The sequence below is a fragment of the Peromyscus californicus genome, unplaced genomic scaffold (assembly GCF_007827085.1).
Source record: "Peromyscus californicus insignis strain IS unplaced genomic scaffold, ASM782708v3 Scaffold_9__1_contigs__length_137607984, whole genome shotgun sequence".
In the NCBI taxonomy this organism is placed as follows: Eukaryota; Metazoa; Chordata; class Mammalia; order Rodentia; family Cricetidae; genus Peromyscus; species Peromyscus californicus.
The window spans coordinates 69,599,891-69,621,570 of record NW_026294617.1 but is presented as its reverse complement, the minus strand read 5'-3'; the positions used below and the strand labels follow the sequence as shown (position 1 = coordinate 69,621,570).

At 43.3% G+C, this 21,680-nt stretch overlaps 2 protein-coding genes and 1 long non-coding RNA gene across 22 annotated transcripts in view; 2 read left to right on the top strand and 1 right to left on the bottom strand.

The window, feature by feature from the left end:
- The window catches only part of Ubap2l (ubiquitin associated protein 2 like), a 54,998-nt gene extending 38,729 nt beyond the window's left edge, over positions 1 to 16,269 (top strand). For 4 of the 20 annotated variants that reach the window (XM_052730090.1, XM_052730089.1, XM_052730092.1 and 1 more), the window contains exons 20-29: positions 517 to 712; positions 797 to 885; positions 3,765 to 3,818; positions 6,049 to 6,130; positions 6,563 to 6,780; positions 7,419 to 7,524; positions 12,556 to 12,623; positions 13,996 to 14,193; positions 14,609 to 14,659; positions 15,463 to 16,000. In XM_052730090.1, coding sequence (XP_052586050.1) covers positions 517 to 712; positions 797 to 885; positions 3,765 to 3,818; positions 6,049 to 6,130; positions 6,563 to 6,780; positions 7,419 to 7,524; positions 12,556 to 12,623; positions 13,996 to 14,193; positions 14,609 to 14,659; positions 15,463 to 15,558 — 1,158 coding nt within the window. In that variant the 3' untranslated portion in view covers positions 15,559 to 16,000. Of the gene's footprint in view, positions 1 to 516; positions 713 to 796; positions 886 to 3,764; positions 3,819 to 6,048; positions 6,131 to 6,562; positions 6,781 to 7,418; positions 7,525 to 9,212; positions 9,614 to 12,555; positions 12,624 to 13,995; positions 14,194 to 14,608; positions 14,660 to 15,462; positions 16,001 to 16,146 lie in introns of those variants that run through there. The other 16 variants (XM_052730102.1, XM_052730097.1, XM_052730101.1 and 13 more) reach the window with 5 other exon arrangements.
- On the bottom strand, positions 15,984 to 17,817 carry LOC128105173 (uncharacterized). The gene is made up of 2 exons (XR_008216278.1): positions 17,687 to 17,817; positions 15,984 to 16,227 (listed from the first exon to the last, which is right to left on the bottom strand). It is a non-coding gene; the product is annotated as an uncharacterized LOC128105173 (long non-coding RNA).
- Positions 17,818 to 17,914: 97 nt separating this feature from the next.
- Positions 17,915 to 21,436, top strand: Hax1 (HCLS1 associated protein X-1). Its single transcript, XM_052730109.1, has 7 exons — positions 17,915 to 18,083; positions 18,624 to 18,880; positions 19,040 to 19,227; positions 20,584 to 20,635; positions 20,754 to 20,860; positions 20,983 to 21,073; positions 21,180 to 21,436. The coding sequence occupies exons 1-7, from the start codon at positions 18,031 to 18,033 to the stop codon at positions 21,263 to 21,265; spliced, it is 834 nt and encodes a 277-aa protein (XP_052586069.1). The 5' UTR covers positions 17,915 to 18,030; the 3' UTR covers positions 21,266 to 21,436.
- Positions 21,437 to 21,680: the final 244 nt, after the last annotated feature.

The window sequence follows — 21,680 nt, the reverse complement described above, 5'->3', positions numbered from 1 at the left end:
TGGTTAAGGATTTACTTTATGGTAGTAATTCTCTTTTGTGTGGAATTAAGCTAAAGCTACTTTGGAAATGGTGTTTAGTTTACCGGAAAGGTATGAGGGCTAAAGCTTTCTTAGGAGTCTCCAAAATTACACAATTCCAGTTTTAAGTAAGAGCCAGTACATTCTTCTAGCGAATGAATGAGTCTTGTAAGTTGAACTAGTGAAACAAAGTGTGGAAAAGAAGGCTGTGATAGGCTTTACTTCTGAGCCGTATCCCTTACCAGCTGATGTTGTTGGTCCCTATGGAGTTCGTGTCCCCACTTTTGCTGTTTTTCTGAACAGGATGATGATGGTCAGTGGGCAGTTGCAGGGAACATGTAGCTAGAGATTTTTCTTTTATTGCCTTGGCAGAGGGAATCCTGGTACCCTGGGTTGGCTTTTTTAATTGCAAATTTGATTATAAGATCATAGATTGCTTATCTTTCCTACCTGTTGCTAATGTTGTTTCCTTCTATCTTCTACTGCTCCCCTTTGAAGCACACAAGTGTGGAGAGTGAAGCGAATCTCCATTCTTCCTCCAGCACTTTCTCTACCACGGCCAGCACTGTCTCTGCACCTCCTCCAGTGGTCAGTGTCTCCTCCAGTCTGAATAGTGGCAGTAGTCTAGGCCTTAGCCTGGGCAGCAACTCTACTGTCACAGCCTCAACTCGAAGCTCAGTTGCTACAACTTCAGGTAGCTTTACATAGGTGGGTGGCATTTCCTCTAGGATGGAGGGGATAATAAATTGTATGACAACAAAAAAATGTTCTCTTTCAGGAAAAGCTCCGCCCAACCTTCCTCCTGGAGTTCCGCCATTGTTGCCTAATCCATATATTATGGCTCCAGGGCTGTTACATGCCTACCCGGTAAGTGGGACTGAAGGATCTTCTCTACAAAGCAAGGATCGTGTGACTATTCTTTGTAGCTCTGGCTTCAGATGGAAGACAGTAATTAAAGCAGAATAAATGAATGGTACCCACATATAGGCAAATAGGTTTTTAGTGTGTGTGTGTACACATGCTGTGTGTGTGCACACCTGCTGTGTGTGTGCTAAGATCAGAGGAAATTGGAATCTGTTCTCCTTTTCACCTTTATGCAGGTTCAAGTTAGGCTTGCATGGTTGAGTGGCAAGCACCTTACTTGCTAAGCTATATCACTAGCCTAAAAAAGGTAAGAGGGGGGCTGGAGAGATGGCTCAGTGGTTAAGAGCACTGGCTGCTCTTCTAGAGGACCCGGGTTCAATTCCCAGCACCCACATACAGACATATATGCAAGCAAAACACAAATGCAGATGAAATAAAAATAAATAAGTTATATTTAAAAAAAAAAAGTAACAGGGTTTGTGTGTTTGTTTTCTTTTATGTATCTGGGGGTTTTGTTTACATGTACATCTATACACCACAGCATGCCTGGTGTCTGTGGAGGCCAGTATTGGATCCCCAGGAGCTCCAGTTACAGACAGCTATAAGTAACCCCCCATAAGAGTAAAGCCTGGGACCGGGCGGTGGTGGCACACACCTTTAGTCCCAGCACTCGGGAGGCAGAGCCAGGTGGATCTCTGTGAGTTCAAGGCCAGGCTGGTCTACAGAGCGAGATCCAGGACAGGCACCAAAACTATACAGAGAAATCCTGTCTTAAAAAAAACTAAAAAGAAAAGAATAAAACCTGGGTCCTTTGGAAGAGCAGTCAGTACTCTTTAACTTCTGAGCTACCTCTCCTTCAAATATAATAGTTTTTATAGAGGAAGGACTAAACTTAGACAAGGCCCTTTGCCAAGTATTTGTTTTATGTGAATATGATTTCTGGATTTTGAGCATCAACAGCCAGAATGTGTAGTATATGTTATTTCATATAATGCTATTGATTCTCTATCTCTGTAGTTCTTTGCTTTCTTTGACCTATTTAGAACTCAAATCTAGAACTACCTGAAAATAAGTGACAATAGTAGTATTTTATTTGGTATGTCTTCTGTCACCTTGAAGTATTCAATAACCAATAAGATGGAAAGTATTTATAAAAATTCTGTTTAAAAACACCTATTTTTGCTGGGTATGTTTACGCATGCCTCTAATCCTAGCACTTGGGAGGCAGAGGCAGGTCTATCTCTGAGTTCGAGGCCAGCCTGGTCTACAGAGCTAATTCTAGGACAGCCAGAGCTACATAGTGAGACTCTATCTCAAAATAAAAAAACAAAACAAAACAAAAAACAAAACAAAACCCACCTATTCTTGGGCCAGGTGTGGTGACATGTGCGTTTAATCCCAGCACTATGGAGACAAAGGCAAGTGGATCTCTGTGAGTTCTCGGCCAGCCAGCACTAAACAATTATCTCAAAACAAAACAAAAAAAGCCACCTACCTATCCCTACCTTAGTGATCAAATTTAGATAATAGATTATATATCCAAATAGCATTCTTAAGCTTTTTTGTCTTTTGAGTTAGTGTCTCACTATGTAGTTCTCCTGAAATTTTTAGAGATCTGTCTCTGTTTCCAGAGTGTTGGATTTAAAGGCATGGGCCTCCAGGCTTGACTGCATTTTTGTTTTCTTTTATCGTTTGTTTTAATAACTCTAATTGGAAATGTCATACATTGATATAATGTAATTTGATCATACCACCCTTCCGTTCTTTTATAATTCTCATTCCTTCTTAAACTCCCCTTTTCCCAACACTTCCCCTTTCCTTCTTAAATCTTTTTTTACATTGTATACATTTTTAAAAAGATTTATTTATTCATGTATTTTTATGTACATGAATGCTCTATTTGCATGTATGCTTGCATGACAGAAGAGGGCATCAGATGTCATTATCGATGGTTGTGAGCTACCATGTTGTTGCTGGGATTTGAACTCATGACCTCTAGAAGGGCAGCCAGTGCTCCTAACTGCTGAGCCATTTCTCCAGTCCCTACATTGTATAATTTTTAAAACATTTTTTTAAGGTATACGAATGTTTTGGTTGTATTTATGTATGTGCACCATGCAGAGGTAGATACCTATGGAGGTCAGAAGAGAGCATGGGGTCCCTTCTAACTAGAGTTACTCATAGTAAGGTGCTGCGATCTGAACTCAGATACTCTGCAAGAGCAGTAAGTGCTCTTACATACTTTAAATATATATAAGTAATATTATTTTATGTGTATCAGTGTTTTGCCTGGGTGTATGTACGTGAACTGTGTGTGTACTTGGTTTTTCTGGAGCCCCAAAAAAGGTTATTGGATTCCCTGGAACTGGAGTTACATATGGGTGTACCCCACCTTGTGGGTGCTGGGACTCAAAGCGGAGTCCTCTGGAAGAGTAGCCAATGCTCTTAACTGTTGATCCATTCCTCTATTCCCCATATTGCATACTTTTTTTTTTTTTTTTTTAAGAGATCCTAGACATATGGGGAAATAACAATAAAATGTGAGTCCTTTTAGGAAAGATAAATTTCAATCCAGGTTTTAAGGTCTGCATGAGACAGTGACTGCTCAATAGAAATTAAAGCCTGCTGTACTTGAATCTACCCATTCTCCCTTACTGGTCCACTAATGTCTGCCTAGTCATTATATATAGTATGTAGTTTAAGGGACACTTCAAGACCTTTCATTGAATCACTTAATCTTTTTGTACTTTATTACTTTCCACTGAAGGGAATAAATAATCTGTCATGTTCTAACACTGAGGATTTATGTTATTTGAATTATGTTGCCTTTTGCTACCATCATGACTAGTTCCTATTAATGTTGTTAAATGTCTGTCTTACAGCCACAAGTATATGGTTATGATGATTTACAGATGCTCCAGACAAGATTTCCATTGGTGAGTATGTGGAATTGAAATTTGGAAAAGAACTGTAAATTTTTTCTTTTTCTTTTCTTTCTTTTTTTTTTTTTTGGTTTTTAAGATTGGGTTTCACTGTGTGGCCTTGCCTGTCCTGGAACTTGCTCTGTAGACCAGGCTGGCCTCACGAGAGATCTGCCTGCCTTTGCCTCCTGAGTGCTGGGATTAAAAGTATGCGCCATCACCGTCCGGCAAAATCATTAAAATTAATGTTAAAATCAGTGTGGCTCTTGTCTGTAATCCCAGCATGTGAGAAGTGGAGGCAGGAAAACTAGGAGTTCAAAACTTGCCTTTCAGCCAGATGGTGGTGGCGCACGCCTTTAATCCCAGCACTCGGGAGGCAGAGTTCAAGTACAGCCTGGACTACAGAGTGAGTTCCAGGACAGGCTCCAAAGCTACACAGAGAAACTCTGTCTCAAAAATAAATAAACAAACAAACAAAAAGTGCCTTTCCTATATAATGAGTTCAAGGCCAGCTTGGGCTATATTAGCTCCTGTCTTTCAAAAAGACAAAACCCAAATAAAATTAATGAACGGATTCTCAGATGTTCAATCACTCATAAACCTAGCTTGTTCTCAGTCTGTCTTTTTCCCCCATATACTTTATCACATATATGTGTATATATATTGGTAATTGAATCAAAACCCATGCTACAAAGCTGCAGCTCAAATGGACTAAAAACTGTTGACATACTTTCTATCCACATCAATTTTCTGTTCTGCTTTTTTTTTTTTTCTTAATTGTTTGAGGCCCTTATGAGTAAAACGAGGACTTTATGCATGCTGGGTAGGTACTGTACTGCTGAACTGTATTCCTACTTTGTCATTTGAATATTGGGGGTGTATCTCACCATGTTTTTCAGACTAGCCCCAAACTGCTGGACCTCGTAGTCTCCTGCCTCAATTTTCTAAGTATCTAGGACTACTGTCATGTATCACAACCCCTGACTGGTTTGTTTGTTGTTGTTGTTTTTGTTTTTTTGAGTCAGGGTCTTTCTATGTAGTTCTAGCTGTGTATTCTGAGTACTAGAACCAGTCACTCACCACCACACCCAAACTCCCTGGCTTTTTTCCAGTGGTTCGGTTTCTCTGTTTCACCTTTTATCTTTCTTCTTTTTCCCAGAATCCCCAGAATGGTGTACTTTAAGCCTTTACTGTCTTGTAAACAGGAAGTTTACAAGAGTAATTGGAATTAATGGGAGCTCTAGCCATCATATTCAGACGGTTACGATATTTTTAATGTCTTAAGTCTTTTGTTAATGCCAGTGATCAACCTAGAGTCTCTTGCATTTAGGCAAATAGTGTATTTCAGAGCCTTTAATTTCACTAAATTGCTTAGGCTGGTATTGAAGACTTGATTTGTGCCTCGTATTAGTTAGATTACAGGCCTGTATCAACAGGCCCAGCTTTTGTTGTTGTTTTGAGACAGAATCTCACTGTGTAGGCTGTGTAGTCCAGTCTGGCCTTGGTGATTGTCCTGCTTCAGCCTCCTAAATCTTCAAATGCTGGAATTACAGGGAGCACCACCACATTCAGTTTTTGTTCTTATTTGGCGACACTAGGCTGGGTGTGGTAGCACTTGCCTTCAATCCCAGCATTCAGTCTACATAGCCAGGACTATGTAGCCTTGCTGGCATAGAACTTGATATGTAGACCAGGCTGGCCTCAAACTCTAGAGAGCCACCTGCCTCTGCCTCCCACGCACCACCTTTTAAGAGTGTATATGCATACAGGTGTATTTAGTGCATCTCGCTTTCTCTGTTCCCACCCACCCACATACCCTCTGTGCTAGTGTTACAGGTGTGTCCATAATCATACCCATGGCTTTTTACAAGAATGCTGGAGGTCAAAGTAGCAAGCACTGTTAACTACGGAGCCAATTTCTTCGGCCCCACAGTCAGCTTAGCACTTCGGCAGAAAGAAGAACCTGTTTTCTCAAAATTAACTAGGAGGATCTGTACAAGATTAAACCTGTCGGTCCTGCTAGACCTTGATGTGCACTCCAAAAGTCTATCTGTGACTCTACTCATGGCCAGGCAGTGGGGACAGTGTATGCGAGATTAATTGGTGTTCATGTGAGTGCTAACTTGTTTAATCGGTAACTGGGTAAACTGCAGTATTCAAATATTCTCTTGCTTCCTCTCATCTTGTGATTTTCATGCTGGGGAATGAGTGGAATTTAATCTCTGCTCTTTTATTTTGGTTCTAGGATTACTACAGTATCCCGTTTCCCACACCCACCACTCCACTTACGGGGAGGGATGGTAGCCTGGCCAGCAACCCTTATTCTGGTAGGATTGGGATAGAGCTGAATACAGGGAGATGTGTTGGGATTGGAGGTAGAAATGTGATTAGTCGCAGGAAGGTTCCATAATTACTATTTTTAGCAGAACTGTCACTTTTTGTGTTTTTGGCTAGTCTCTACCTTTTTCCATGAAGTGTGATTGAAAATGCCCTTCTGTGCTCCCTTGTGCCGCTTTACCCTGTGTACAGTGGCAGTCTCATTGCCTTGCTAGTCCTTAGGTTTTTGTTTATGCATAACTGATCATTGTCTTCTCATCTTCCCTTAATTCTTGCTGTCCTCCAAGCCCTTGGAGAAGCAAGATGTAAGAAAAGGGTGGGATGGAGATTAAAGAAAACAAGTTGACAGAGGAACATGGGGAGGTTTCATTTTGGGAGCCTTTGCACATTATAGAGTATACAGCTAGCCCTTCTTTTCATAGGTGACCTCACCAAGTTTGGTCGCGGGGATGCCTCCTCCCCAGCCCCAGCCACAACCTTGGCCCAACCCCAACAGAACCAGACGCAGACTCACCACACCACGCAGCAGACATTCCTGAACCCGGCGCTGCCTCCTGGCTACAGTTACACCAGCCTGCCATACTACACAGGGGTCCCGGGCCTCCCCAGCACCTTCCAGTATGGGCCTGCTGTGTTCCCTGTGAGTAACTACTGGCTGGACTCCTTGTGAAGGATCCCAATTCTGGGTACCATCCTAACTGCTTTCAAGGCTAAATGACTACTTAGTAATAAATGAGGAACAACTTGTACCTTTGGCCCATTTCTGGCCTGAGAAGAAGGGATATGGGATTTTAATTGGAACAAGGATTACCTGAATGGTATATTAGTTACTTTTTTGTTGTTATTTTAAAATACCATGACCAAAAGCAACTTACAGAAGAAAAAGTTAGTTTTTGGCTTACGTTTTGAAGGGGAAGAGTCCATAATGGTGAGGTGCCCAGAGTAGGAAGTAGAACAGGAAGATGGGATAGGGCTACAAACCCTCAAATAAATCCTGTCCCACTGATTTTTCCTCCAGTAGACTTCACCTCCTAATGGTTCTAGAACCTCCTCAAGCAGTGAGAGAACTAAGTACTCAGATATCAAATACATGAGCATTTGCTGGCTATTTCTCATTCAGCCACAATCAGTAAGGATCCCATTTCACTTTTCAATCTGTGGCCAGCCTACATTAGGGTGGGTATCTGCCTAAATGTCCAGTCTTTGGAGTAGGACAAGTGAGACAGATGTTGTCTGTTGCCATTTCATTCCATTTCTGTCCTTTTTGTTCTTCTTCAGGTGGCTCCTACCTCTTCCAAGCAGCATGGTGTGAATGTCAGTGTGAATGCCTCGGCCACCCCTTTCCAACAGCCAAGTGGATATGGGTCTCATGGATACAACACTGGTAAGTTCCCTTCGGCCCCTTGCTCAGTGGTCTGTGTGGGATATTACTAGATGGGAGAAAGACTTGGTATTTGGAAGTAGGTCAGTGAGGGTAAGCTAACTTTCCACATATGATTGTCATTGTTTGATTGGCTTAGGGGTCCAAGAACAGTACCAACAAAGAGCTTTTACTAGAGCATGTATCCACTATTCACAGTGGGAATGCTCCAAGGGCATGTGTTGGCTAATCTGTGTTTGGGTGAGAAACAGGACAGGGGCCCCAAGATTTCAGTGAAATGTCATTGAGGGAAGATGGTAGTGTACATGGCACTGAGAGTGAAATCAGAATACTTGCGAGATTTTGATGCTTTCCTAGCTAACAGCCTGTACCATAGGTTTGGCATGAGTTCGTTTGTAGCAGCAATTTTGTTATACGGCTTCCCTTTCTTAATTCCCTAGCTAGAAGGCCTACAATGTGGAGGAAAATGAGTAGAGTGAAACATAAACCCTCGGGGTTCTTCTTCATTTGTATAGCTAGTCTTCTTGCAAAGGCCCGCTGCACATCTGATGGCAGGGAAGGAAGTAGGGATTTTAGGGACACATGTAGTCTAGCCCTTGCTTCTCTAACTGACTCTGATGCTTTACTTTTGGAGGATGGAGATGAAAATTTTCCTTTTGCAGGTTTTTTATTTTTTCTTTTTTTACTTTATAGGTTTTTTTGTTGTTGTTTTTTAAATTTGGTTTGTTTTTGTTTTTTGAAACAGGGTCTCTCTATGTAGCCCTATCTGTCCTGGAACTCAAAATGTAGACCAGATTGACCTGGAATCCACAGAGATTTATCTGCCTCCGCCTTCAGAGTGCTGGGACTAAAGGCGTGCACCACCACATCTGTCTTGTTTTCTTGTTTTGTTTTTGAGACGAGATCTCTATGTAGCCCAGGCTTGCCTCTAATTTGTTTCAGTCTTTGCCACTGTCCTGAGTACTGGAGTAATAGACATATACCGTACCTGGCTCCAGAAGAGGACTGACAACAGTTCCCTGTCATTTTTTTTTTTTTATGACTTTTAGGTGAATCTGGGGAGGTGATTGCTGCAGTTGCTAATGGGTTGGACTTGAGAGTTATATTTAAAAGCTTGCATCCTAGTTACAGTTTTAGGGGATTTAGAGGAACTAACAAGTGTTCTTCACTCTTCTATGGGCTCTGGGTGGGTAAATAACTAAGCTTTTCTGTAATTGGAGAACTGAGCACAGAAGACAACAAATAGGTTTAGGTATTAATAGACAGGTGGAGGTTTGAACTGTGATCTTTAAGACTAGGTCATGATACATGTTTTAAATATCTTGAGGAACCGCTGAGATTTAATACCCATATTCCTTACGGCTACTCCTCTCATTGAACAAGGCCTAGCCTAAACTTTGGTGGGTAGAGAGGTGTAAGCTTTTTGACTTTGATGGCTCCATCCCCCAAATTTACCATTAGGTTTAAGTACTAAGAGGTCCAGTTACAAATATTTTAAAGGGTATGTGATTGGCGAGAGTTGGAATCTGATTCTGAAACTCTTGGCTTCTTTTCTGCCTTAAGATTTCAGAAATCTGCTATAGCAGCTTTTTGAGAACCCCTAGTTCCCAACCCCCAACAGAGGGCTCTTGTCATTTTGTTCCTCATCAACCTCTAAATTCATTTATTTTTATGTATTTGATTCCTTTTAGGAAGAAAATATCCACCCCCTTACAAGCATTTCTGGACGGCTGAGAGCTAATTTGGCCCAAGCCTGGGGGCTGTGTTTTGTGTGTGTGTATAAATTTGCACTGAAGTCTTGTTTCAGAAACCAGACCACTGAGGAGAGCCTGCTGAACTGAGGCCATGGCCTACGTGGCTTGGGGAAATGAGTTGGTGGATACCTTCTGGGCTTTTGAACTTGCCCCTCCCCATTTCCCTCTCCCCCATGTGTCTGACCCTGTCTTACCCATTTCGAGTTCGAGCGGTGCAGCACCTCCGAAGCATCAATGCACACACCTGCTGTTGCTTTTGATTTCTGGAAGGCATGTAGATCCAACTTGTAACAAAAATATTTGTAGTCTTCAATAAACTGTGGTATTTCTTTAGCTAACTCTGCGTTCTTTCCGTGCATGTCTTTCTGGACACCAGGAGCCAATGCTGTATTGTGGATAAAGGGTGGAGGGTGGCCTTTTCAGTCAATTCCCAGTATAGCCAAAGAGCTGTTAGTGTTTCAGTATAGTCACTTTTAAACTGGGGGAGGGAAAACAGCCTGTTTCCAGCCTATTGATTGGTTGGTAAAGCTATTATAAATAAAAACAAAACTGATTTCCCATGCTTTTATGTCTTTACTTTTTCATGTAGATTATCCCCTTGCCTCTGACATGGGCTGAGGGGAAAGGACAAGAAGTTAGTGTCAAGTCATGGTGAAAGGCAAAAAGAGATGGTGTTCAAAGCTGTTGTTAGGGAAGTATCGTCCAAGGCTTAATTTCTACATCTGGTTCTCAAAGGCTGACTGGCTGATTGATATCTGATCAGGTCATTAGTGATCACTCAGTTGAGGACTTGGGCTTTGTGGAAACTGTGCTAGCCTGGAGCACTGTTCATGGGCCTTTGACTTTTCAGAGATTGAGAATTATTAGTCATTTTTTACTTGTGGATGTAGCCAAAGATATGTGAGAGAGATTTGGTCAGACATCCTGGTGGAAAATTTGCACTCACTAACAAGTACACCCATCAGCCATTGGTTTATAGCATAAATTTGAACAATTAGATCACTACCTTTGGTTAATTGGAAACCAGATCTTCAGCTTTCCTTGTGTAGTTCCCACCCCCTCTGGTCCTATAGAATGTAACCTATTCTTGAAGTTGCTGCCATGCTAAGTAAGAGGAGTGGGTTCTTGGTTCTTCTGCCTTCCACCTACATTGTTTTGTAATGACTTTTTATCACAGTTGGGAAGATGGGGTAGGCAGGACGTGGGGTGGGAAGGAAAGCAAACCTTTTAGTCTGAGGATCTCTGGAATAACTAGTGAAAACAGGGAAATCAAAGCCTTTTTTTTTTTTTTTTTAGGTTTTCTAATACTTACATAGAGGTTTATTATAACTACTATACAGGATTCTCTCTTTTTTTTCCCCTTGCATTTCTAGTTCTTTCTATCTTCTGTACAATTTAAAACCTGAACTAAACTGTTTTTATGTAAAAATAAAACAAGGTAGGAGCTTGCTAGAACTAAGTTTCTCTTTACCACTCAGCTTGGATCCAGTTAGTAATTTCTCCTACCCTGTGTAAGCACCCTAGCTTCTCTTTGCAGAGGGTAACCAAGTCAGCTGTATGCACTGATCTGTTAAAGATAACTCATTGTCTCTTTGGTTTTGTCTTGAAAATATTCTGTATCCTGGCTCATCTCCCTTCCCCCTCAAACCTCACTAGCTTTAGTCCTTTTCATAACTGAACTTAAAGTTATGCCTGCTACCCACTGTTTTGTCAGATAGGCATCTGCATTCTGAAGAGAAGAAAAATCTCTGCTACCTCTGGAAGAGTTTGATGTATTGTTCCCTTTGTTTACTCTGTGCCTTCCAGGTATGCAGTTGCAGTTAAGGCTTTGGAGATGGGGAAGTATTTTTTTCCCTTGCTTTATTTCTGTGGTTCTGCTTTTTCTTCCCCTTATTTGTTCCTTTTGAAGGGCACTATCTGGACTTAGGATGTGGTAGAGTTTAACAGTTAAATTTTTTTTTTCCCTTGGTACTAGAGATCAAACCCTGATCTTTGTGCTGGTTAGAAAAGCACTTAATCACTGACTAACTCTTTAACCCTTAAAACTGATTCTATTGGAGGATTCTAAAGTGATTATAAACTTAACTCCTAAAGGCTGCCTTTGTTTTAGGCATTGGCTAGGAGAATTTGAGTTCTGGAATTTGTGTGGAAACTGCTGTTGAATTGTGAGTGAATGGAAGATTCCTTATGATTTTATCATTAATATATCGCTTCTTTAAAAAAAAAAAAGGCAAAACAAAGCTCAATCAGTGCTCTTCAAATAAAAGAATACCTCTGGAGGCACAGGAATTTTTTGGGGGTTTCCTTTTTATCTTTACAGGAACTAATAATGTCTTTTCTTTTTTAATTGTGAATTAAATTCCTAGTTAACTTATTTTTCACATTTTTGTTTCAAATGTCTCTAGTGAGATGCTAGATTATCCCATGGCTTTTCCTGTCTTCTTGATTCATTGACCAATACCCTCAGGAAGGAAGAGTGTAGTAGTATGTTTATTTCAGCTTGAGAACAAATTAAAATGGATTATACTACTACAGGCTCCTTTAAACTGTGGTGGTAGGGAAATTTTCAACAGGAAACATAAATTAGGTATGGATTAAAGCTGTTGTTTTGTGGACAAACTGAAGTAGTGAAAATGACATTGCTTGTATGTTTCATATAGGCTGAAAGACTACCCCTCACGACATTTCCCCATTCCCTACACCACTAAAATTATAGAACCAGAAATTCTTCTTAGGCCAGCCCTTTAAGTCACAAGGATATAAGCCTTATATAATTCCTATGATCAGAGAAGTGAGGCTAAGTGAACTGAGGCTCTGAGAATAAGCACTCTGGGGACTGCACCGGACTGTTCCTAATATTTAACAGTGTGGTGTTAAGGATTTTGAGTCTCAAAGTATCTTATAAAACAGAAAGAGCCAGTCTTAAAAGTCTTAAAAAGCAGAACTGAGTGGAGTTTGGTTAGACAGATTTGCTACGGACATTATAATATCCTTTTGTTTTGAAATCATATGCTACTGAGGTTTTGCTCATATCCCCTTGCGCCCCTCAGAAGGAAGTTCACACATGTATTCCACACATAATATCTAGAAAGGGCAGAAGAACTTGTAGGCATCATTTGTGTCATGAATTCTGACATCTCAGAACTGATGTGAAGGTGGAACAAACATACCAGAATTCCTTTGCAGTGCCATAGCTAGAAAGGCTGCAGACACCACGCGGTCCTAGGACAGAGGCGAGGCTGACAACAGAGCTAATCCTCTGTGTTTCCTCCTCCCCTAGGTGTATCAGTCACCTCCAGCAACACGGGCGTGCCAGATATCTCGGGTTCTGTGTACTCCAAAACCCAGGTAGGTGCCTGGTCTGCATGAAAGTAGAAAGAGATGGACATGGAGGTGGAGTTGCAGTTCAAACAACCCTCAGGAGCAGTGTCAGAAACCCATCCTACCTTTTCTAAATGAATTGTCTCTAGGCTTCAGTTTCTCTAGGACTTTAAATTTAGCCCTCTGAGGAGGAAAAAAAAAAAAAGATGTCATAGGAAGGTCAAGTGTGGTAAATTGTAATGTGATGTTATTTACTGTGCAATGGTCTTGGCCCCTTGACCTACCCACTTACGATCATTTTCATAACTCAAAAAAAAAATATGGAAATGAAGGGAAACTAGTTAATTTCATTCTTTTTTTTTCTTTTTTTTTTTTTTTTTTGGTTTTTCGAGACAGGGTTTCTCTGTGTAGCTTTGCGCCTCTCCTGGAACTCACTTGGTAGCCTAGGCTGGCCTCGAACTCACAGAGATCCGCCTGGCTCTGCCTCCCGAGTGCTGGGATTAAAGGCGTGCGCCACCACCGCCCGGCTAATTTCATTCTTTTTAAGTCCATAAACAAGAGTAGGAATAAAGTGAGGTATTTGTTGTTGAGTTATCTATAGGTATCTATAGGTATGTCTTGTCATTTTTTATGTCCCAGCACCTTCCATACTCAAGATATCTCAGTGTTTAGTCATTTCTTCAGAAATATCTAAGGAGTTTTAATTTATGCTAAACCACAGAGGCAGGAATGCCCAGACTAGTGAGCAAATTTCCCTGTATTCACATGAAATGTACAATTTTATTTTTATTTATTTTGAGGAAGGGTTTAATTCGGTAGTCCTGGCTGACCTGGAACTCACTGTGTAGACCAGGCTAGTCTTGAACTCCAGAGATCCACCTGCTTCCCAAGTGTTTGGGATTAATGGTGTGCACCATCATGCCTGATCAATGAAAGATTTCATGGGGTGCTTTGATAGTCGTCTTTCTGCTTGATCCTTATGACAAAAGGTCAGCAATATCTTTTTTTTTTTGGTTTTTGTTTTTTGAGACAGGGTTTCTCTAAGGTAGCCTTAGTTGTTCTTGACTGTCCTGGAACTCCCTTTGTAGACGAGGCTGGCCTTGAACTCACGGAGATCACCTGCCTCTGCCTCTGCCTCCTGAGTGCTGGGATTAAAGGCCACCACCACCTAACTTATCTCTTATTTATGAGGAAACTGAGGCCAAGTGGTTCATTTGCCTAGGATCATGGAGCTATGAAATGGCAGAGCTAGGACTAAGACTTTTGAATGTTTGACTTGAGGTGTGCTATTGTTTCTGACCTGGCTGCTTTCTGAGGATGGGGGTATTTGGGCTCAGAAAGTCCTAGGATTCTTCTGATGATCCCTTTTGCTCTTTCTCCTCCTGTTCTCCCGGAATAGCAGTCCTTTGAGAAACAAGGGTTTCATTCCGGTACTCCTGCTGCCTCCTTCAACTTGCCTTCAGCCCTAGGAAGTGGAGGACCCATCAATCCAGCCACGGCTGCTGCCTACCCACCTGCCCCCTTTATGCATATTCTGACCCCCCATCAGCAGCCACATTCTCAGATCCTTCATCATCACCTGCAGCAGGATGGCCAGGTAATAGCCCTTCCCCCCTCTCTCCTTTCCCTTCCTCTTCCTTCCTATCCCTTCAAACTGCCTCCCTTTTCCTTTTCTTAACCTTCCTTACCACCACCTTCACCCAGTCCTCACCAGTGCCAGCCAGGGGCACACAGCACATACAGACACAAGCGCACACAACATGAGCAGTTGGCAGAGGAAACATGAGAGAATGGGCCAGATTGAAACCCTTTTGCCCAGTTCCTTTGGTACCTTTCTCCTCCACCTCCCGTGGCACAGTTCTCCTCATCCTGTCAGACCTGGGTCACACCTTCCCTCTTAACCTCTCCCAGCCTTCTCCCTTCCCTGACATTATAGCTTTCCCTTCTAATGGTGGAGTTCTATTGTCAAAAGTTTGTCCCTTTATTTTCCATATATCCTGGTTCTGCCTCAGCTACCATATTTGCAGATGATTCTCTGTTGCCAGCGCCAGCAGGAGGAGCAGGTAATGAAACTGAATGATAATGTGCTTGAACCAACTTCTTTATAGTCCCCATTTCACCTCCACAGCCTGAGGTGACTTGAAAAGCCTACCCAATCACAAATCGGGATACACAAACAGAAACACTATGCTAAGCTCTCTGGCCTCCCCGTCCTCTCTCTTCCTTCCCCTTCAACACCCTCTTTATCTTTCTACCCTTCCCCAACTCTGGAAACACTTGGTTACCAAAATGGAAAAGACTCTTGGGGCAGCATCTGGAGCCTGATGCCTCAGGTCTTTCCTGCTTTGTTTGAATTGGTGTCACATTAATGTATGGTGGTGGGTGGATCTGAAGGGTGGGAAAAGAGACCACTTAAGAGCTCCAACGTAGGTGGCTGGGCAACTTCCTTGCTCTCAAAGATAGCTTTCCATATTGAGTCATTCACAGAGATGAGTGAGAATTGAATCATCTTGTAATCAATCACTTCAAAAAGGCCAGACTCTCAAAGTTGCCTTTTTTAGACAGAGCAGTGGGTAGTGGGGAGACAACTGAACAGGAATAGAACCAACTCACCGTCTCATCTCCAAAGTTTTCTTGTCCACTTTTCATTTTTCCTCTGTTTTCAAGGTTTAAAAAAAAAAATGTTGCCTTGTAAAAGAGGCTATGTAGACCGAATTTTCTATGCTTGAAAAGTAAACTTCATAGTAGGTTCTAAGGAAATGAGAGAGTATAACTATTTTACACATTTCCACTTGAAGATGTTACAGATTGGTCCCACTAACTAGACACCTTTTTCCTCCCCCATAACCTTCCCATTCCCCTGCAGACGGGCAGCGGGCAACGTAGCCAGACCAGCTCCATCCCGCAGAAGCCCCAGACCAACAAGTCTGCCTACAACAGCTACAGCTGGGGGGCCAACTGAGGCCCTGACCCTCTTCTCCCGGTCCCATCTTCTGAGAGGGCTTCTCAGCCTGGAAACTATGGAAACAGCATCAAAGAGAAAAGAATGTGGGGCCATTCCGCTGCTCCACACCCCCAGCGGCCCACCCCACACCTCAGCTTCATGTCTGTCCCATTCCTATACCACCCCACTCTGTTGTATGTATTATAGGATTTGTATTTTCTCCCTCCCCTTCCTCCTTCCTCTTTGCATTCAAGATTATGAAACTTTGCTGTGGGCCCTGCCTTTCCTTCACTTCTTCCTGTTCACCCTGGTGGTGTATAGGTGAGGTGGGGAGGTGAAACCCCCCCCCCCAAATATATATCAGCCCAACAGCCCTAAGTCTCCTCCTTTATTATTAGGAAAACCAAACAACACACACAAAAAAATGGCGTCATAAATATGAACAGCATTGTCATATGAATTAGTTGAAGTGTTTTTTTTTTTGTACTGTGTCCTCAAACTTAATGGATTAATGTGTCTTGTATATATATACATATATATATAAAAAAAAGGAGAAAAAAAACCAAACCTCTACCTTCAGCCTCTGCCCATTCTTGCTCCGTCTAGGATATCCTCACTCTCGTCGATGACCAGCTTGGTGAATAAGTATTACCGTACCAACTGGGCCTCTTCTAGCAGGCTCGAAGGCTGTGGAATAAAGTGAAATCTTTGCCCTTTAAGAACTCTCACCTTAATGTGCTAATATTTTGCCCTTAAGGGGATTCCCTTTCATACCCTGTGACTGGAAAGAACCACTACAAGTCTTCATTTCTTCTAGAAACTGCCTCATCTATAGCAAGTTTTAGGAGGTGAAGGGGGAAGGAGTAAGAACATTTAAAAGAAAGGGACTGTGGGAACCTAAGCCTGATTTTAAAGGATTTTGCAGTCTGAAGCCAACATTAGCTATTGGCTGGCAGAACCAAAGCTTAGGGTCCTTTTCACTTTATAGAAGTAGACTACAGTAGTTCTTGTCTGAGTTTTGATTTTTGAGACAGTCTTACTGACTGGCCTATAACTTGGTATGGAGACCAGGCTGATCTCAAATTCAGAGGCCTGCCTGCTCTGCCTCTTGGGTGCTGAAGTTAAAGATTCTCAACAACACCACCCTGCCTTGCCTATTTTATGTCGCTTAGAAATGCCCAATTTCGGCCGGGCAGTGGTGGGGCACGCCTTTAATCCCAGCACTCAGGAGGCAGAGGCAGTCGGATCTTTGTGAGTTCAAGGCCAGCCTGGTCTATAGATCGAGATCCAGGAAAGCCGCAAAACTACACAGAAACCCTGTCTCGAAAAACCAAAAAAAGAAAGAAATGCCCAATTGTTGGGGAAGGGTAGATGATGTAGAGCAAGACATGGGGTGGGGGCATGGTATGCTAAATGGTTTTGGTCTTCATTACATGGGAAGGGGAGTGAGCCCGAGACTCACCATATTGCCAAGGATTCAAGAGATTCTGCTTCAGACTTCCAAAACTGCAAGTATCCTTCTGGCTTGGGTGGGGAGGATGTGTGTTTGAGGATCTTGCTATGTAGTTCAGGCTGACCTCATACAGAGATCCTCCTTGTCTCTTCCTCTGGGGTGCTGGGATTAAAGGCGTGCACCACCAAATCTCATAATTACATGTTCTTTGTTCCTTTCCAGGATGCTTCAGTAGTTTCTCTTCCCTGCCTAGTATAAATCTTACCTTGTTGGTTGCAGTCTGTTTTAAAAGTTTAAAAGAGCAACCAGGCATGGTGGCAACTGTCCTTAATCCCGGCATTTGGGAGGCAGAGGCGGGCAGATCTCTGAGTTAGAGGCCAGCCTTGTCTACACAAAGTTCCAGGGCAGCCAGGGCTACACAGAGAAACCGTGTGTCGAATAAACAAACACATGTTTAAAAGAATTCATTATGGCCAGAACTAACTCCCTACTAGGTGAAGCGATTCCTAGCATCCCCATGTCTTTATTCAGCCGTAGGGAAATAGCTCTGGAAGGAGCTTGGTAAAACACTTTGCCTAACCTATACTGTTGGACGTCACTCACATCAGTCCAGAAACAAACACAAAGTGGGAGTGTTTTCTGAGCCTGGGGCGAGGCAGGGCTCGGGACAGGCCACTCCCTTTGACGGCTTACTTGGAACCATCCAGAGAGTAACGGAAACACCACTTGGGCCCTGGCGGATGGGCAGGAAGGAGAACCATCTAGAAGGGAATGTGATCTTGGACGGTGGGAATTCCGCATGCCCACCCTCACTCAACTCTGAAAGGTAGTGTAATAAGCTTCGCGTCTGAGGAGCACCGTCAATCCCGCCTCTTCCTCCTCCGGGTTACAGCCTTTTTACGACAATGCCGCGTCGCTGACTTGGTTTCCGGCAGCGAATGCTGAGCCCTGGCTAATTCTGACAGGGTAGCGCAAGCTGGCGGTCCGGTGACGCTCATGTCCTGCAGAAGTTTAAAGTTTGTAGTGCCCCGACGGGAATGAACTTCTTTGACCTTTTCCGGGGCTTTTTCGGCTTTCGTGGACCTCGGAGGTGAGCGTAGTTCTGGGCTGGACATGAGGAAGGGGTGTTCTTTGGGGACGCTTGACCCCTTCACCGTGTTTTTGGAAAGCTTCCTTCCCCGCCCCCTTCAACTGCTGAGAGATAGAAATCTCAACCTTGAGTACTCACCCCGCCACAGTAACCAAAGCGGTCGTGCAGAGGAGAGAAACAGTACCTTTCTCCAGAGTGGGGTGATGCAACAGCGACCTGGGCGTAGAAGACAATGGGGGTCTGGGGGAAGAGGACATGAGCAAGTGAGCAGGACCTTGGGCAAACAGGAGTGGGCAGTGAGACACCGGGGAAAACGACAGATGGGGACGTTTGGGAGATGTCGGGAGGTTGGGATAGGCTCTATTTAGAAACTATAAAACCCTAATAGACCTTTCAGTGCTGTTTTGACTTGGAAGCCAGCTCTCCAGTGTTTTCTTCAGCTGCCCAGACCCCAGCCCTTGTCCCATTTTGCTGGCTTGGGTTGATTTTATTGCTTAGACAGTGCTTAAATCTTCGTGGCTTCTCCGCCTCCACTCTCAGCCACAGAGATCCCTTTTTTGGAGGGATGACTCGAGATGATGACGATGATGATGACGAAGAAGAGGAAGACAGAGGCACGTGGAGTCGAGGGAGCTATAGGTTTGATGGTTCTCAGCCTCCGGAGGAATTCGGTTTCAGCTTCAGCCCCGGAGGAGGCATGCGATTCCACGACAACTTTGGCTTTGATGATCTAGTACGAGATTTCAATAGCATCTTCAGCGAGATGGGGGCCTGGACCTTGCCTTCCCACTCCCCTGGTGTGTAGATTTCCCTGAGGGAGAACTTATGGGTTACTGGGTGAAATATGGACCTTGCAGAGTAGTTGGGGATGGATAGTTTGCAAAAGCTGATTTCAAAAAAATTTCATGTGTCTTAAGTCCTTTCCTATCCCAGTATCACCTGCCAACTTTCTACAGAGCTTCCAGGTCCTGAGTCAGAAACACCTGGTGAGAGACTGCGGGAAGGGCAGACGCTGCGGGACTCAATGCTTAAGTACCCAGATAGTCACCAACCCAAGATCTTTGAGGGGGTCTTGGAGAGTCATGCTAGACCTGAATCCCCCAAACCAGCTCCAGATTGGGGGTCTCAGGGACCTTTTCATAGGGTGAGTACTCTGTCTGCACCTGAGGTTCAGGGACTAGAGCTTACTGGGCTCTCTTGGAATTCTAGCGCCTCTAATTAGTGCATTTACCTGGATTTTCTTCTTTGTTGGGCTTTTTGTTTTGAGACTTGGAACTCAGATTTAGAGATCTGCCTGCCTCTGGGTTAAAATGTGTGCCAGCACACCTACCCTAAGGTTTATTTATTTTATTGTATGTGTATGGATGTTTTGCCAGCTTGTGTGTCTCTGCACCACATATGCCTGGTGCTCACAGAAGTCAGAACAGGGCATTGAATACCCTGGAACTCGAGTTATGATGGTTGTGAGCCATCATGCTGTTACTGGGAACTATAAACTACAGTTTTCTGCAAGACTGTCCCCTACCCTCTCTTTATTTTATTTTATTATGTATTTTGAGACAGGGTCTCTGCATCCTTAGGTGTCCAGGAACTTGCTATGTGGACCATGCTGGCCTCAAACTCAGGGATCTGCCTGACTTTGACTCTGAGTTTGTTACTTTGGCTTTTTGTTGCTGTTGTTTGTTGTTGTTAAGATTTATTTATTTATTTGTATGTGTGTGCCTGTGTGAGTTTTTGTGTACCATGTGGGTGCAGGTGCCCGTAGTGATGAGGTGGTGTTGAATCCCCTGGAGCTCTGAGCTGCCTGATATCCTGGAAGAGCAGCAGGTGTCCTTAGCCTGTGGGTCATCTTTCAAGCCCTGTTGCTCCTGGTTTCTTTTTGCAGTAAAGGAGAATAGAATACAAAGGGGGAATGGAAAAAATTTTTAATCACTAGTTTCAGTTCTCAGTTAAGAAAGGGTCTTGAGGCTGGGCATGGTGTTGCACACCTTTAATCCCAGCACTCCTGAGGCAGAGGCAAGCTGAGTTCTGTGAGTTCAAGGCCAGCCTGGTCTACACAGAAAATCCCTGCCTCAAAAACACACACAGACACACGCAGACATACACACACACACACTAAAATAAAATTAAAAGAAAGAAAGGATCTTGAGTCAGGTATGTTGGTGCACACCTTTGATCCCAGCTAGGGAGGTAGAGGCAGGCAGATCTCTGTCAGTTCAGGGCTAGCCTGGTCTATAGAGTGAGTTCCAGGACAAGAAACCCTATCATGAAAAACCAAAACGACAACAACAAAAAAGATCTTGAAGATGCAGGAAAGTATTTCAGAAAGTCTGTTTGGTAGAAGTTCATATACAACTACGGAAGAAGGTATGTGCACATAAGCTGCCCAAATTGAAGTATTTCTGGGGGTTGGGAACTTGGGAGGAGTCTGGGGTCTCTGCCCCTTCAAGCTTCAGATGGAAGGTATCTTTTCACCAACTCTGTGTGGCTTCTTCTACAGTTGGATGACATATGGCCTGTGACTCCCCATTCTAGAGCCAGAGAGGACAATGGTGAGTTTAGAGGGAGGACACATTTACCATGGCGTTGTCTTGGAAGTTTCTTCCTCACACACTTGTCCTGTTTTCTTTTTTCCACTCTCTCCTGGCTTTTGTCTCTCTGCCATTCCAGATCTTGACTCCCAGGTTTCCCAGGAAGGTCTTGGTCCACTTCTTCAACCTCAACCCAAATCCTATTTCAAGAGCATCTCTGTGACCAAGATCACCAAGCCAGATGGGGTGAGCTGAGAGAGAAGAATTAAAAAACTGGCCAGAGAATGCTCTGGAAAGAGGGAACTGTATAAGAAAACACTAAACTCAACATAGTGGTATTAGAAATATGTTGGAACCTCTCCTTGCAGGTAGTGGAGGAGCACCGCACTGTGGTGGACAGTGAGGGACGGAGAGAGACCACAGTGACCCATCAAGAAGCACACAGCAGTTCCAGAAGTGGTGAGTTAAGAGTGACTCTTAACTCCTGGGGGAAAGGGTATGCCTACCTATTGGTACTCTTCCTCTGTCTTGTTTAGTATGCCATATGTACGACTTTGTTCCTTAGATCCAGTCTCTGAAGGTTCATCAGCTCTGGAGGATCCCTTTTCCCTCCTGGATTTGCTCCTAGGACGTTGGTTTCGGTCCCGGTAGCTTTGTTTCAGAAGCCTTCAGGTCCTTTCCACTCCCTTCCCATTGCCCATTGCCAATAAGCTTAGCTTTTTGTGTCATCCTGAGGTTCTTGAGTGTGTGAAACAATTCATTGAGCTTATGCCAGTCTGTCATTCATCCAAACTGACCAATAAAGCCTTTATTTATGCTAAAGGTCTGAGTCTTGGTTTTGTCAAGGTTCTTTTGCTTTTCAGACCCATCCAGGTTTCCAAAATTGTCTTGACTTACAACTTTGTATTGTATGTGTACACCAGGAGTGGTATGTACATGTGGGTGTCAGTTCTTTCCACAGTGTGAGTTCCAACTCAAAATTTCAGGCTTGATAACAGGTATTTTTACCCACTGAGGAGTCTCTCCAGCCCTTCATTATTATTATTTTTTAAATAATTATTTTCCA

Excerpts from the sequence above, each read along its gene's own strand:
- Hax1 (XM_052730109.1), top strand. The coding sequence starts at position 18,031 with ATGAACTTCTTTGACCTTTTCCGGGGCTTTTTCGGCTTTCGTGGACCT. Across the intron at positions 18,084-18,623 it reads GGCTTTCGTGGACCTCGGAG|CCACAGAGATCCCTTTTTTG; the intron begins GTGAGCGTAGTT and ends CTCCACTCTCAG. Across the intron at positions 20,636-20,753 it reads TAGAGCCAGAGAGGACAATG|ATCTTGACTCCCAGGTTTCC; the intron begins GTGAGTTTAGAG and ends CTGCCATTCCAG.